Genomic DNA, 16,135 nt, shown 5'->3' on the forward strand with positions numbered 1-16,135 from the left:
AATCTTGGAATACTTTAGAAAAAAAATTAAATCCTAATTTTATTTAGTATTTTTCTAATAAAAATCTAAAATAAAAATTTTGGAGTGTTATATGCATTATGCCCGGATGTCACCATGAGGCCACATGTTTAGCCGCCCGCCACCGTTCAAGCTCATACCACCTCTAGTGTTCGCTTGAACTTAGATCTAAGAGGAGAAAGAAAAGAGAGAGAGGAATGACAGTGTGGGTTCAGGTGGAGAGAGGAGTGACGGGGGAGCTAGGGTCTGGAGGCAAGCTTCCATTTTTGAGCAATGGCGCATGAAGAAGAGGGCACAGAGGGGCGATGGTGGCGAAGGTAGGGTGAGGAGAGAGAGAAAGGAGAGGGATGATGCGGTTAGGCGAGAGGCCAAGGGCTGAGAGGTGGGAGGGGTTTTCTGAAAAAAAAACTAAGATGATTTTTTTGAAATACCGACCTGATTCGAAATTTACCTTCTTTGTTATAATAAAATATAACTCAGGGTTCCATACGCAAAATATTAAAACATATTTACTGTTCTTACTAGATAAATTGAACTGTGGGTTAGTTTCTAGAAAGATAGAGGGTTTTTTTTCGAAAAACGTACAAAGACAGATGTCGACCATGATGCTCTCAATGCTACGGTATTTGTGGAATCGAGTGAGTTTTAATAGCTTCCTATGAGTGCAAACTTCTTGTTCTCCGAGCAAATACAGTAGAGAACGAGCAACTCCAATAGTTTGCTAAAAGCACTTGACATTCTAGGATTTTTGCCAAAACCACAAAAAACAGCCTCCAACAAGTTGGCAAAACTACTTAGCAATTTTGTGAGCTTGGCAAAATTCCCCCTTCACTTGGCAAATATGCCATGTCCTCCATCGCTTGGCATCACGTGTATCCCAATTTGAACTAGTTTTGCCAACTTGTTGGTGGCTCAATGCGTACACAATTGCCTGTGCGATTCGTTGCAGCCCCATGCCAGTGACTCTCTAGCTCCGCGCGCTAGACGCCTCCCGTGCGATTCATCACAGCTGCATGTCGATCGCCACTTCTCGCCACCTCGGGTGGGGCATCGTGACGCGTAGGGCTGGCTCCAAAGGCTAAAAGTACTGTTCGCAGACTCCGCACTAAGGCCTTGTTAGGCCTTGTTTAGATACAGCCAAAAACCTAAAACTTTACAAGATTCTCCATCACATCGAATCTTGCGGCACATGCATGGAACATTAAATATAGATAAAAATAAAAACTAATTACACAGTTTGTCTGTAAATCGCAAGACGAATCTTTTAAGCCTAGTTACTCCATGATTAGACAATGTTTGTCAAATAAAAACGAAAATGCTACAGTGTCAAAATCCAAAAAATTTTTGGATCTAAACAAGTCCTTAGTTCATTCAAAAACCAAAAACTTTTCAAGATTTCCTATCACATCGAATCTTGCGCCACATGCATGAAGCATTAAATATAAACGAAAATAAAAACTAATTGCATAGTTTGCTTGTAAATTGCGAGACGAATCTTTTAAGCCTAGTTACTCTATAATTGGACAATGTTTGTCAAATAAAAATGAAAGTGCTACCGTGTTAAAATCTAAAAATTTTTTGGATCTAAATAAGGCCTTAAGGCCTTGTTCAGTTTCGAAAAATTTTCAAGATTCAACGTCACATCAAATCTTTAGACGCATACATGAAGCATTAAATATAGATAAAAAATAACTAATTATATAATTTGTCTGTAATTTTGAGACGAATTTTTTAAATCTAGTTAGTCTATATAATTAAATAATAATTATCAAATACAAACGAAAGTGTTATCGTAAACCAATTTTTTTTCTCAAGTGAACAAGGCCTGTCTTGGGCTGAGATGGGCCGCGTGTTGTGGTTGCAGGAGACTGGTGTTAGATCCTCGTCGTTGGATCGCAGCTGACGGCGCAGATCAGCCGAGTGCAGAGGAAAGTCGACCTGCCTGACTGCAGAGGATCTCCTTCCGGTTCCGGTTCCTCTCCACACGCCCTCTTCTCCTCGGATCCTCCACCGTAATCTCCCGGCGACGCCGCCGTCATGTCTTCCCAGTCTTCTGGAGGAGGTCCGGCGAACCATCATCCCCGCCCCAATTACTACCCGTACACCTTTCAGTATGATCCTCCTCTTCTCCACTCCAATTCGCGCCGTCGCCGCCGCGACGATGACGACCCCTATCAACCGCATCTGCCTCTGCCCCACGCGCTCTCCTACGGAGCCACCGCCGTCGTCGCCGGCACCGTTCCCTGCCATGTCACCCGGAATCCACTCGTGCTCTCACGCCTCCAAGAGTGCCTCTTTCCGCCTCTCCCTCAACCTCACCCGGCCGCGGGTCCACCACCGACGAAGCGGGCACGCCGCGCGGCAGATACTCGGTGGAATCCGCCGCCTCCGCCGCCGCCAACGCTGCAGCCGGCACTTGTCCCGGTGGCGCCAGAGCCTCGGGATGTAGGAGCTTCCGCCGGGGCGTTGCTTTCGCGGGACGAGATCGAGAGGCGATCTCCATCAAGGAGGGACGGGATCGATTCCGCGCTTGAGACCAGGCTGCGTGCGTCTTACTGCGCATACATGCGCTGCCTCGGCATCTGGCTCGGGCTGTAAGTTCTCTCTATCTTTTAATTGGTTTTGGTGATTTTTGGGCTGTAAGTTCTCTGTACCGTTTAATCGGTTTTCGTGATTTGTTTATTGAACTGTTTTTGTTGCCAATCTTGTTGCTTATGTTTGGTGCAGGCCGCAGACAACAATTGCGAGGGCTGTGGTGTTCTGCCATCGGTTTTTTTTACACAGATATCTCGCATGCCAAGATAGATATGTTTGTTATCTAGTCTTCTAGAAGGATTTGATATATATATATATATATATATATATATATATATATATATATATATATATATATATATATATATATATATATATATAGTACATGCTCATACTGAACCATCTAGGTTACCATCTATGTCAAGTATGCAAGTATACATAGAGTATATGGTTATACTTATTTTATATAGTACTGCAGTGGTATCTTAGTAATACATTAAAAAATATGGGTTCTTTTGAAAAAAATTCGCATACTAAGATTTGAAGTATCTTATAAAATAAGCATATAAACATACTCAAACTGATAAATTAGATAAATTAGTACGTAATGTAGTTTATTGAAGATGGAATAACTACTCTCCAGAGAATATAGAAAACACATCATAGATGGTTTAGTATGAGCATGTACTACATCTACATACACTTCATCGGGCCATCTACGCCCTAAATTTAGAGATATACACATGGCAGTAACTACTCCCTGGGAGTAGGAAATAATTTATATATATACATTTGACTTGCTAGGAATGCGCATTTGACTTGATTTGACTTGCTCTTCATTATAACCATAATATAAAGTATATATGCAATGTTGATTTCTGCTGTTATACACTTATCTGCTTAATGTTGAGTCTGATTTTGTTGTTTTCATGATGACCAAAGTTTATTTTAACATCGCAGTTGGTTGCGACCGCAGCCTTGTTCCTGGCGGCAAAGTCAGAAGAAACAGCATGCCTTTTGAATACTGTTCTTAGGGCTTCATGTGAGATTTCTCAAAATCAAGAATTCAATCTGTTTCGTTACATGCTATGTGGTGTAAGTATACTTTATTGATTTACTTCAGTGTTGTGTTTAGTGTGTTGTTTTGTTATAAACTGAACAGTCAAGAGCTATATAAGGAACTGCCATTTGCTAATAGTTTGCATCTTTCTCTTTCTTCAGCAGGATTGGTTTGAACAGTACAGAGAGAGTGTAATACAGACAGAGCAAATGATACTTACAACACTTGATTTTGAACTTGAAGTAACCCACCCATATGCTGCCCTATCCTCTGCTTTGGGCAAACTGGGACTCTCCCATACTGTTCTACTTAATGTGGCTTGGAATCTGATCAATGAAGGGTAAGTATTTATATTTCTTAATGACACATTGGTTGATCATTACTTACTAACGTATTTCCTTTTCTTATAGTTATTATAGGAAACAGCCAAGTTATCTTGTAAAACTTTCACTCTAGTGGACACCGTGAGAATTTTGATAGACACGAGCTTTGTCATATTGCAATCTCCGCTGTTTGGATAGCTCCTCTAAATATACCTGGGCACTATACTTGGGTCTTTAAATAATATCTTGCAAATATTTAGATGGCACACCATATAGTGGTCATCAATGCTGTTCCAGTCTGGCACAAAGACAAAAAAAAAGGAACGTTCATACAAAAAAAATCTGTGGATTTGTAGTTAGTTGGACTGGAAAGAAGTTACAATACACAGTTCATAGGATCACAGTTTACCCACTAACCACATCTGAAGGACTGCATATTGGTTGTTCTTTCTGCACTCTGCATTTCTAGACTAGAATGTGGTCTGTGCAATGCTGGGTGACATTGGATGAAGTAAATTCTTATAGACTTTAAGGGTGGTTTGACTATAATGTGAGATCAAATTATTTTCAAGAATATAATATCCGCGTTGTTCACTCCACTTGTCACAGAATAAGTGCCTATGAATATCTTCAACTCTGTCAACCAACACAGAGTAACTAGTTACTTGTGGTTTGCTCAATTGCTGTCGGTGCCGGCTTGCAGTATTTTCTTGTTGGTGTTGGCGTGTACGAAAATATGGATGGAACTTCTTGCAAAACTCACTGAAGTTGTGTAATAGATTTTCCAGATTTGGTCTTTGTGTATTCTTCATCAACACTTTTTAATCCATACAATAGTTTTGTCTATCCTGATGTATCTGTACCTTTCATGATTAATAAAAAAATATGTTTTCCACTGTATGGAGATTTATCCAACTGCAGTGAGAATATTAAATTATTAATTCCTGAGTTATCTTTCTTACTATGCTCTACTCCCTCTGTTGTTTTTGGTTTCCGTGCCGTAAGTTTAGAAAATGCGTGCAACATTTGTATCTCCAAATAAATTTAATATTAAAATAGATTCAACGTTCTATCTAATGATATTAATTTATTAATTTTGTACCATAAATACTAATACATATATATATATATATATGTCAAAGTAGTTTCTTGGGAAGCAAAATGACAATTCCATTGTGATGTGAATCTCGGACTTGAAATCTTTCATGGGGATGTTGCTCATTGATGGTGTGGGTATTGTAGTAAATGAATTTGCAAATAAATTGATTATTATTAGGGGTGAATATTAAGAAATTGCTGGGATTCATGTCAAACCGTAGAAGGTGTTCAGGAGCAAACTGAAAAGGCTAGAAAGGTATACATTTGGGAGAAGTGACAATGTTTTTGGATGCAAATTTGCTAAGCTTGCATGTCATATACACTTCTTATTTTGTGCATCATTCATCTTCAGGGGTAACTAACTTCATCTGAAATCTGATATGTAATTGCATTTTTTGATGTGATTACAAAGTTTGCAAACATGGCAAAATATTGATGGGGCTGTACTCTTTTGATCAGTAAATAAGATTTTTAAATGATGTCAATTGACAGATGCACTGCTAGATATTAGAAAAACACTGCTGGGCTTTTCATGTGTCAGCTTCAAGTTTGATGAGCCATTTTACTGGATTGCTTGTTTTTATATTCTCAGTGTGAAGCTTTTAGAAGGTTATTTTTTTTATATTCTACAGCCATTGACGTTGTATTTCACTGCTACTTTACTAAATGTTCACTGTAATTTAAGTTACTAGATTTTGGGGCAATGAGCGTTTGCATGCAGGCCATTACTTTTTTTTCCCGACAACACATTTATGGAAATGAACATCAAACAAATAATAGATAAGTACATTTGACGATAATTAGTCTATCAATGGCATTCTCAAATACCAAGTGACAGACTTGAATACTTTGATGTATAATGATAATTAAGTAGTGGTAGGAATTTTAAAGTTTTACTATATATGCATTATGGTCTATTTGGTTGCCTGCATATTTGCATAACCCCTTATCCAGGGCCCCGCAGTGCAATTGGTCCCTGTTTGGTTACCTTCACAGGTCCATATGCAGGCTAGCACTGTCCTCAAAGCAAGCTCAGCATGCCACTATTCAGCCAAATCCTTCCTGTCCAGCTATGCACCCTTCCTCTTGCACCCGCACTCATTCCAAGACACAGTCCAGCCACTTATGCAGGAAACCAATCACACACATAGCATTGTACAGCTTCCTGTCTAGGCAAACGAAACAACATCAAATTGCATTGCATTGTCCAGGTTAAGAGTATGATGCATAACCTCTAATGCAATGCAATACTAATGCGAGTAACCAGTCAGAACCTATGAGTGGTACAAAATATTTGTGGTTCACATAGTGTTGTTGGGTATCTGTCATTTTAGTTATTGGATTTTTGTATGATACCACATTATTATTCTTTTTGGTGTTTCTATCTACAACTTTGTCACTTTGCAGAAATACTCTTAGGGCTAGGTGGACAGATTGTTGTCCTTAAATTTTCTGGTTAATTCGATTCATCACATTATTACCTCTATCACAACCTTTTCCTTACATGGTGTCTGAGATGCAAACTCTGAAACTAAAATTGTACTCTATGGTTTGGTGTCTCTGAGTAAGTGATCAATTACAAGAAATTCGATGGCATGATTCCCATAATCAACAGGAATATTTCATTGGCTGGAGCACTTAAATATATTTATGGGCATTTAGCACCAGAATTCCTAGTTCCATTGATTCTTTGATTCATGTTGGGCAACTCAATAGGTTTAGTTCCAATAGGTTGCCTACAAATTCATGTCCTTCTGATGTGGCGTGAATTGCTTATGTGTTATGCAACTTGTTTGTAAAATACCATGCTCAACTGTGACAATATTGGCAAAGGATTGGTTTGGTGTTCTTGAAAGAACATCTTTAGATCCAATATAATGGTAACCATAATTTGCAACAACTATAAGGAAGAAAGTTAAGACACATGATATCCACGTGAACATCTATATTACGTAATATTTTTAAAAGGGCTAGTCTGGCGGATGGGCTCTGCATTGCTCCAGTAGGCGTCAGTTAGGTGTTGCTACACATTTGTATTTTTTTGTGGATGGTTAGAGTAATGCCATGCTAAATAAAGGAAATGGAGAATCTGAAAAAAAGATATTACCATGCATTCATGAGTAATTTGTTTGTAGTTCACCTTTTTCCATCTCTGACTGTCCCATTATCACACATATCAAGCTCAAAATATCTCTACCTGGGAAATAGCCAGGACAAAATGCCTAGGTGGTAGCAACACCTAGCGCTATTGCCACCTTTTTAAACAGAAATATTACATATGGCCCACAGGTGAGGCTACAATGCTGGTGTAGTGTATCAGTCTGAAACTTCACCACTGTGCAAGCCAACTTGCAGTGAGAGAGCATAGGCCTGACTGTTTACTGCTTTTGTTATGAGTTAGTACAGATAGTGTTGGGCCTCATGGGTTAGTAATTTCTTGTCTACCAGACTACCAGTTCATGTAACAGAACTATTTGACATTTTAAATCTCAGCTTGCATATTTGTAAAGAACTTTTCACGTTTACAATTGATCAGCTCCTCTTTATTATATCCTATGCATTGAATAAATTTTCTGTTTCATGCAGATCTCCCTGTGATTTTTTGTATTCTTTGTGAGACCATAAATTTTGCATGAATTGGTCATCATTAGTGGTTCCATCATAAATGGGCCACATTATTCCATGTACCAAAGACTACCTTGAAATGGCAATGACATTTTGATATGATGTGCTCATCCTACTTGATTATAGACAATACCAACTCGGGAATCAATTAGCAAACAAAAACACAGCTTAGGCTCTGGTGGTCTTTTGGTCAAGTTTCCTTTAGCCTTCTAGGGGGTGTGAGTGGGTGTTGGGTTGGGCTTCTCTAGTTCGGCCATTGTACTCTTTTCTCTATCTTAATAAAATGACATGCAACTCTCCTGTTTGAAAACAAAATACCTGTAAATGCCTGAGTTGGTCTTTGTTGTTTCTTTTGTGCCATGCAAATAAACTGTTATTTTCAAATGCCTTTTGCAATTCCAGGAGCGGCATATGCCGCTGGAGTTGTTATATGGTCAAAGAATTGATGATTTATGTGTGGCAAGGTGCATGCCTAATTGCTAGATTTTAGCAATAAGGCAATTGCTGCAGAAGGTTCTTCCATAATGTGATACCTGGCATCTTTTAGTGGTAAGGAGAATTGGATATGGTTTATTTTATCTTTTTTATAAATTGTTAATATTTGTTGGATCCTTGACCCTTAAGGCCTTAACATCTCTTGCTGACATGCTTGTCATGTTGCACGTAACAAATGACTTCACTTTTCATGTGAATGGTTCTCTAATTGATGGTTTGTCCTGCTCTAGTTTGAGTGTTTATTTATTTAGGTATAATCCATCTAGTGTTCTTAGCTATTTCATTAATGCAGGCTACAAAGTTCACTTTGGCTTCAGTTCAAACCCCATCATATTGCTGCTGGGGCTGCATTCCTTGCTGCAAGGTTCCTCCACTTTGACATCACATTCCATCCAAATTTCTGGCATGAATTCAAGACAAGTCCATACTTTGTTCAAGGTAACTGTGTTCTTTACTAGCAAGGTGAGTTTTGTTTTTTTTCCAACGATAGGTTTGACAGCACTGTCTGTTGGTTGCAGATGTTGTCCAGCAGTTGAAGGAGCTACTTTAGGATACAATATTCAATATATTTGCATAATACACAGAGATCCTCTTAGTTTATATGTTGTAGTGAGTAGTAACCACTGCCAAAAGTACGAACACATTGGGATGTGGTCACTTTCATCCATTACTGAACATCTTTCATTTGGTTTTACAAGAGTGCTTCTATGTACAAAAGGGGAAGATCTTATTCAAAAGTTGCCCTTGAAGTTTTTGGGAAGTAAAAGCAAACACTCTTTATTAGTAGAAGAATTTGTGATGCTTGAAAATGTTTATGGAATTCCTTTTAGTCTGCATGTTTTGTGCTTCTACATTCCTTCGGTCTTCTGCAATGTTTTTTCCCGTAGTAATGCTGGCGGTTCACCTTATAAAACAAAACCAGGTCAGTTCTACAACTTCTGTTCTATTGCTCATTTTAATAGAGTGGTACTGACTGCCTGAGATGATTGGCTGTATGAGCAGCCCAATACATGTTTGCATTTACAATACGGTGTTATGTGTTAAGTCATAACTAATACGATCCAAGTATGGATGGAAGTATAGTGATTAGTAAAAGCATATTTGTATGCAGAGGGATGCTGCAGCTTTTTAATAAGCAAAATCGAAGATTGAATTGAATAAGCAACAGAGTATCTCCACCCCTAAAACGTTGAAACTGGGAATCTTCAACACACTCCTTTACCCTGCCCTTGACCAATGCATACCGACTCCTCCTTACTTGCTCGCACCCTCCCCACATCCACTGACCATAGAAGACACTTCTTTACCCTGCCCTTGACCAATGCATACCGACTCCTCCCTGCTCGCTCTCGCAGCCTCCCTACATCCACTGACCACAGAAGCTTCCATCTCACTGGTCCATGGCACCCACCAATCAACGCTTGGCCTGCCCATTCCTTCTTCCTAATGGGCAGCAGTGGTGCCACCCCAATTCTCATTAGGTAGCGAGGCCTTATCTAGGTCTCCCCAACCGCACGATGTCGCAGCTGCAGCACCCCTCTGCCCCACGCCTCTCTGTCCCATCCTACTCTAATGATGCACCTGATGGCAACCAAGCCTACTGCTGGGGTCAGGACACCGCCACCGAGGGCTGCCACTATGTCGTTGCTTCGGGCTCCTGGTTTTCACCGACCACCACCACCAGCAGCCCTACCTTCCTAAAGCCTCAACCTCGAGTTCCTGTCAGAGGTGCGCGGTCGGGCCTTGGTTGCTAGAGGTGCGTGTCCACGCAGCAGGGAGGGAGGAAGTCACTTTGCCCAAGAGGTGCAGCGCCTGCGCCTGGCTTGTTGGAGGTGCGGCATGCTCGGCCGGCCACTAAGCTTGTGCAGCGTCCCCGTAGCAACGAGGGAGGTAGACACTACGCCTAGGAGCACCTAGGCTGTACTATGGCACAATGCAGTGTAACCGATTGACCCAGTTGTCGATCCTGCATGAAAGCATCTAGGCCCCTAGAATTGGTTTCGATGATATTGATAACAACCATTGATTACTATGACTATCGTGTATTTTGCAGAAACATCAGTGAGTTAGATCATGGTAATAGGAATCTAGGGCAATATGGTTTTCATGCCCCCTGTTGATAGAAATCGTTTTCCAAGGATGAAAGACAAGGTTAAGGACGGTTAGTTATGAACATCGAAAGAAGTTGAGTGATGTTTGGATTAGTTAGTAGGCCTTTGTTTTTCCTTTGGTCGTACTATTAAGGGGGAGGTGCAAATAGGTAGCTTGATCTAGGTGAGTCTAATGTTTAGGTGTGGTGCACAGATGTCAAACTTAGCACTAGGTAGCTTTATTTTGTCACAAAGTTCCTGAATTGGAAGTGAAATGAGGGTTTTCTGCTGTGTTGGACGTTAGTTCACTGAGTGTCAGACGCTCACATCAGTGTTTGCCTAGTGCATTGCATGCATTACTGCATTAAATTTTAGAATTAGCCCAATTCACCCTCTCTTTTGGGCATCTTGATCCTTTCAATTGGTACCGAAGCCGTGTTGCTCCTTAATTAGGCTTCACCACCTAGATAGAGAAAATTCATATTGGAGGTGATGATTGGGAGTGATGATTTTCCTTATTGGAAAATTCATATGGAGGCATACCTAGAGGCCATAGATGTTGGCATGTACAAAGCTGTGGTTCAAGGGTTACCACAACCTAAGGATACCGTTCACCATGTTGGTGACGAGGAGCACTACGAGAAATGAAATGCAAAGGCTAGGAATGCCATATTTAGAGGCCTTTGTAAGGATGTTTTTAACCGGGTGTGCAACCACAAGGATGCTCATGCACTATGGTCGGACATTTGTGTGCTCCATGAGGGAACTAAGAGTGAGCATGAAGAAGTTGAATTCTTTTGAGATGAAACTAATGAGATTGCTAATGAAATATCCTCATGCTTGAATGTTCTTATAGAGGAACTCAATGGGTTTAGACTCACGCAAATGAAGCCCTTCGATGTTGTGAGGAAGATTCTATGTGTCCTACCTGTTGACAAGTATGGGCACATCATGATGGTTCTTCATCAAGGTGATCTTTCCACCGTTACACCAACTCAATTCTTGGGAAAGATCAATTCCCATGAGATGTACATGCACATCACCCCTGAAGAGAGCTCATCATCCACCAAGAAGAAAGACTTGGCATTTAAGGCAAGTCAAGATAGGAGAGGCAAAGAAAAGCTCTCCCGTGATAGCTCAAGTGATGATGAGATTGATGATGTGACTCTTGCTCTCATGGTGAGAAGAACCACTAAGCTGTTGAAGAAGCTCCACAAGCATGGTGTCAAATTTGATGGCAAGAAAAAGAAGTTCTTCACAAGTAGCAAGAGAAAGCCCATCTCCGAGATGGATTGCTGCAATTGTGGCAAGCTTGGCCACCTTGCTCATCAATGCCCGGAGCCTCCCAAAAATGACAAATTCAAGAAGAAAGGCAAGGGCAAGAAAGATGATTCAAGTGATAATCATGAGCATGAGAAGAAGAAGAAAAAGCCATACAAGAAGAAGGATGGCAAGAAGAAAGAGTACCAAAAGAATAAGAATGACAAGGCTTATATTGTTGGTGATTGGCTCACCGACATTGAATCTTCAAGTGGCTCTTCCTATGAAGATAGTGACCATGACAAGGTTGCCACTATTGCTATTGAGTCCTCATCTTCACCACCACCGTCTTCATCATCTACTAATTTGTGCCCCATGGCCAAAGGTGATCGAAAGGTACAATCCTCATCCAAAGATAGTGATAATGATAATGAAAGAGAAAGTGAAAGTGAAGATGAATTTGAAGCACCGTCTTATGATGAACTTGTAAAATTGCTCAACAAATACTCTAAAATCATCATGAGGACAAGAAGCAAAAATGAAAATCTTTAGGATTAAAATGCTTCACTTTTAGAAAAAATTGAAGCCTTGCAAACTCTAGTGATGAGCTTAGAGACCAAAATAAAATTGTGTCATCCAAGCTCAAGGAGCTCAAAGCCTCTAAAAAGGAGCTCAAAGAAAAACATGATAAACTTGTGGAGATGCACAATGAGCTCAACACTAGATACAAAGCTCTAAAAGATGAATACACAACACTCAATATTAATCATGATAACCTTGTTATTGCTAATGAGCTTTTCTCTAATAAGCCACATGTAACCAAGTTGTTAAGATTGATATAGCTACATCATGTGATGACTTGATTGTTGAGAGCATTGAGCAAGGTTTTAATAGCAAAGACAAGCAAGTGATTGAGTTCGACAACTATGATGACTATGTCAAACTCAAGAGTGAGAATGAGAAGCGCAAGAAGGTTATTGAAAAGGCAACAACCACCAACACCATTGTTATTGAGAACCTTGATGGTGATGAAGAATTGACCCTTTACAATGAGAAGCTCAAAGAAGAAAACAAGAGGCTTAAGTTTGAGATATCATCCATAAAGCAAACAACAAATGAGTCATTCATGGAAGAAAACAAGAAGCTCAAGTTGGAGAAGGAACATCTAAAAGTTGGGTTGAGCAAGTTTGCAAAAGGCTAATCACTTCAAAGTGAGCTACTCATGAACACCATCATGAAGATGGATAGAAGTGGCATTGGTTACTTGGCACAACAATAGAAGAAGGCACAAGCTCAACAACAACATCAACAAAAGCAAAAGCCTAAGCCAAAGGGATGCTTTGAGTGTGGACATGGTCACTTTGCTCATGAGTGTCAAACTGCTCCACCACAACCCTTGCCAAAGCATGCTAGACCCTTTGCTTTCAATGCTCACTACATGCTAAGAAAGGACTGTAGTGGAAAGTTGAAGGTCATGTTCTTAGGTCCACCCAACAAGTATAGGCCTAAGAAAATTATGGTTGAAAGTAACTAGTTGAGAAAGTCAATGGCCCTCATCAAGTTTGGGTCCCTAAATAACAACCTTGATCTCTTGTGTGTGTAGGTGAACTACAAGATCGGTGGAACTCATTGGTTATTGATAGTGGTTGCACTCAACATATGACCGGTGATCCTCATATGTTCACCTCACTTGATTGAGAGAAAATCAAGAGAATATTACATTTGGTGACAACTCAAAAGGCAAAGTCAAAGGGTTGGGCAAGATTGCAATATAAAATGACACTCATTATCTAATGTGCTATATGTCACCTCATTGAGCTTCAACTTGCTATACGTTGGTCAATCGTGTGATCTTGGATTTCAATGCTTTGTTGGATGAGAAAGAAGTGGTTGTGTCAAAGAAGGATGATGCACAAGTGATATTCAAAGCTTTAGATACAACAATCTCTACCTAGTTGACTTCTCCTCCAAAGATGCAAGCTTGAACATATGTTTATTCACCAAGACATCGCTTGGTTGGCTTTGGAATAGGAGGCTAGCACATGTTGGGATGAGTACACTCAAGAAGCTACTGAAGAAAGAGCTAGTGAGAGGCTTGAAGGATGTCAAGTTTGAGAAGGACAAACCTTGTAGTGCCTGTCAAGCCGGCAAGCAAGTTGCAAATACTCATCCAACCAAAGCTTATTTATCAACATTAAGAGTCCTGGAGCTTTTGCATATGGTTTTGTTTGGGCCAACAACATACAAGAGCTTGGGTGGAAATCTCTATTGCCTAGTGATTGTGGATGACTACTCAAGATACACTTGGACATTATTCCTTCATGACAAAACCAAAGTTGCCGCTTGCTTCAAGAAGTTTGCCAAGAGAGCTCAAAATGAATTTGAAGTGAAGATAAAAAAGATAAGAAGTGACAATTGAAGAGAATTTGACAACACAAACATTAAAGCTCATTGTGATGAAGTTGGCATCAAGCATGAAGTTTCATCCACCTACACTCCTCAACAAAATGGTGTAGTAGAGAGAATGAACCAGACACTTATCACACTTGCAAGAACAATGCTTGATGAGTACAATACACCTCATAGCTTGTGGGACGAAGCTATCAACACCGTTTGCTATGCTTCCAACCATCTATTCCTCCAAAAGTTTCTAGAGAAGACCCCCTATGAGTTGCTAAATGGAAAAAAGCCGAACATCTCATACTTCTAGGAGTTTGGTTGCAAATGCTACATCTACAAGAAAAGGGAACACCTAGAGAAGTTCTGAAAGTGCATTTGCCCCTATGTGGATTTTGGTGGATGGACGACACCCAAATTAGGGACTAATATGGTTTGAATGAGAATTGCTACAACTATTAGTCCCACGAAAGATTCAAAGAATTGACAAAAGATGAAATGGTATCCCTCAATTTGTGAACTTGAAAAAGGTGTCGGACTCAGTGGAGCTTCAATTTTTGCTTTTGGGTCTAGGTATGCTGCACTGTCAAGAGGGATGCAAAGTTAGTTGGTCTAAGGAAGATAGATTGCTCAAGCATAACAACTAAATCATAAAGGAGACACTCTAGCACTTCATGAGCATGAAAAATATTTTTTCAAGACTTGTGATGTCAGAAGTTATGGACGAGTTAGAAGTTCCGACAGTTGTGCGGGCTATGCGCAGTATTCTACGTTAGAAGTTATGACGTATGTCAGCACTTCTGACATGAAGTATTGCACGCGCCTGCACCATAAGTTCCGATGAGCGTCATAAGTTCCAACATCAAGCCAAATGGTTGTGCGGTATCTGCGGGCTTCGTAGTTGTGTCATAAGTCCCGACGCGTGCCATAAGTTCTGACTCACGTCATAAGTTCTGACACGAGCCATAAGTTCTGACGCAAGCCATAAGTTCTGATGTTGACCTATTCTAGCAAGGTCCCTTGACTTAGTTTGGACAGTGTTTTCTTCACACGTCGGAAGTTCCAAGATCTATGTTGGAAGTTTCGATGTAGATCTGAATGGTTGATACAAATAACCCTGTCTTCATTTCTATCCATTACCCACTCATTCATTGCGACCAACCTTCAGCCAAAATAGCTCCCAGGCATTCAAGGCTCCTCTCTCCTCTCCCCCTTGCTCTCAACTTTGATTCCCCTAAGGATTAGAGTGATTAGAGAGTGGATTAAGTGAGAGCAACGCTTTAGAAAGCTTGAGCACTTGATTTCTTCATCAAGCCGGTGGGTTTTTGCGTCTATTGCTCTTGGGTTCTTGGAACTCTAGTCGGCTAGGCATGGTCCAATAGCTTCCATTTATGGAAGAACCTTGGAAAGTTTGTATTACCCTTGATTTCTTAGTGGAAAACACTAGTGACCATTGTGGTTGCTTTGAGAGAGGCAAGGAGGTGAAAGAGACTTCGACCTTAGTGGTCACCTCAACAATGAGGACGTAGGAACTCCTTAGTGGGGTTGCCGAACCTCAGGAAAAATCATTGTGTCTCTCGTGCTTGTTGTTCTTGAGTTTTGCTTGTATTACTTGTATTTGCTTGTCTCTCTGTCAACTTCATTTCTAGGGTTTGGCGGTGATCTACACTTTGGAGGATTTTCGACGTTAAGGAAGTGGTCAAACATCCTCACCTTACCACTAGGAAGTGATGTTGTAAGTTTAGGGTCTCACAAAGTTCATTTGAGTACTTGTAGTTCATTTCCCATAGGCGTCGGAACTTCTAGCAGTTTGTGCTAGAACTTCTGACGATGTCATAAGTTCTGACCTAAACTGCCATAGTTTCGACAGTTGCTGACAAGTGACTTTGAGTTTTTGCATAGAATTTTTAGATAGAGTAAAATACACTGGCGGCCCTTTAACTTGTCAGCCTGTGCCACTTTGGTCCATGAACTTGCAAACCCAAAAAAGTGACCCCTAAACTTGTCAGTCTGTGCCACTTTGGTCCATGAACTTGCAAACACAAAACAGTGGCCCCTAAACTTGTCGGCCTGTGCCACTTTGGTCTATGCGTGTAAAGGCTCTTTCAACGCGTCAATAAATATTTGTTTATTTCATAACTAATTATTAGTGAAATGCTAAATTCATGAAATGTTTTGTGTAGCCTCTTCATGATGTACTCTCCGTAGGAAAAATATGAAACCTAGAAAACGAA

General features: G+C 40.4%; 1 protein-coding gene across 4 annotated transcripts; it reads left to right on the forward strand.

The window, feature by feature from the left end:
* On the forward strand, positions 1,946–8,990 carry LOC8074914 (cyclin-T1-4). 4 transcript variants are annotated; one of them, XM_021456525.1, is made up of 6 exons: positions 1,946–2,612; positions 2,746–2,827; positions 3,514–3,648; positions 3,775–3,953; positions 8,447–8,592; positions 8,673–8,990. In XM_021456525.1, exons 1-6 carry the CDS (start codon positions 2,056–2,058, stop codon positions 8,702–8,704), a joined length of 1,131 nt encoding a protein of 376 aa, XP_021312200.1. In that variant the 5' UTR covers positions 1,946–2,055; the 3' UTR covers positions 8,705–8,990. The 4 variants fall into 4 exon arrangements, 1 of the variants encoding a protein (XP_021312200.1); XR_002451161.1 differs by lacking the exons at positions 1,946–2,612; positions 2,746–2,827 and adding an exon at positions 4,024–8,208 and having other exon boundaries at positions 2,953–3,648; XR_002451163.1 differs by lacking the exons at positions 1,946–2,612; positions 2,746–2,827 and adding an exon at positions 4,546–8,208 and having other exon boundaries at positions 2,954–3,648.

The sequence above is a fragment of the Sorghum bicolor genome, chromosome 3, assembly GCF_000003195.3.
Source record: "Sorghum bicolor cultivar BTx623 chromosome 3, Sorghum_bicolor_NCBIv3, whole genome shotgun sequence".
Taxonomy (NCBI): Eukaryota; Viridiplantae; Streptophyta; class Magnoliopsida; order Poales; family Poaceae; genus Sorghum; species Sorghum bicolor.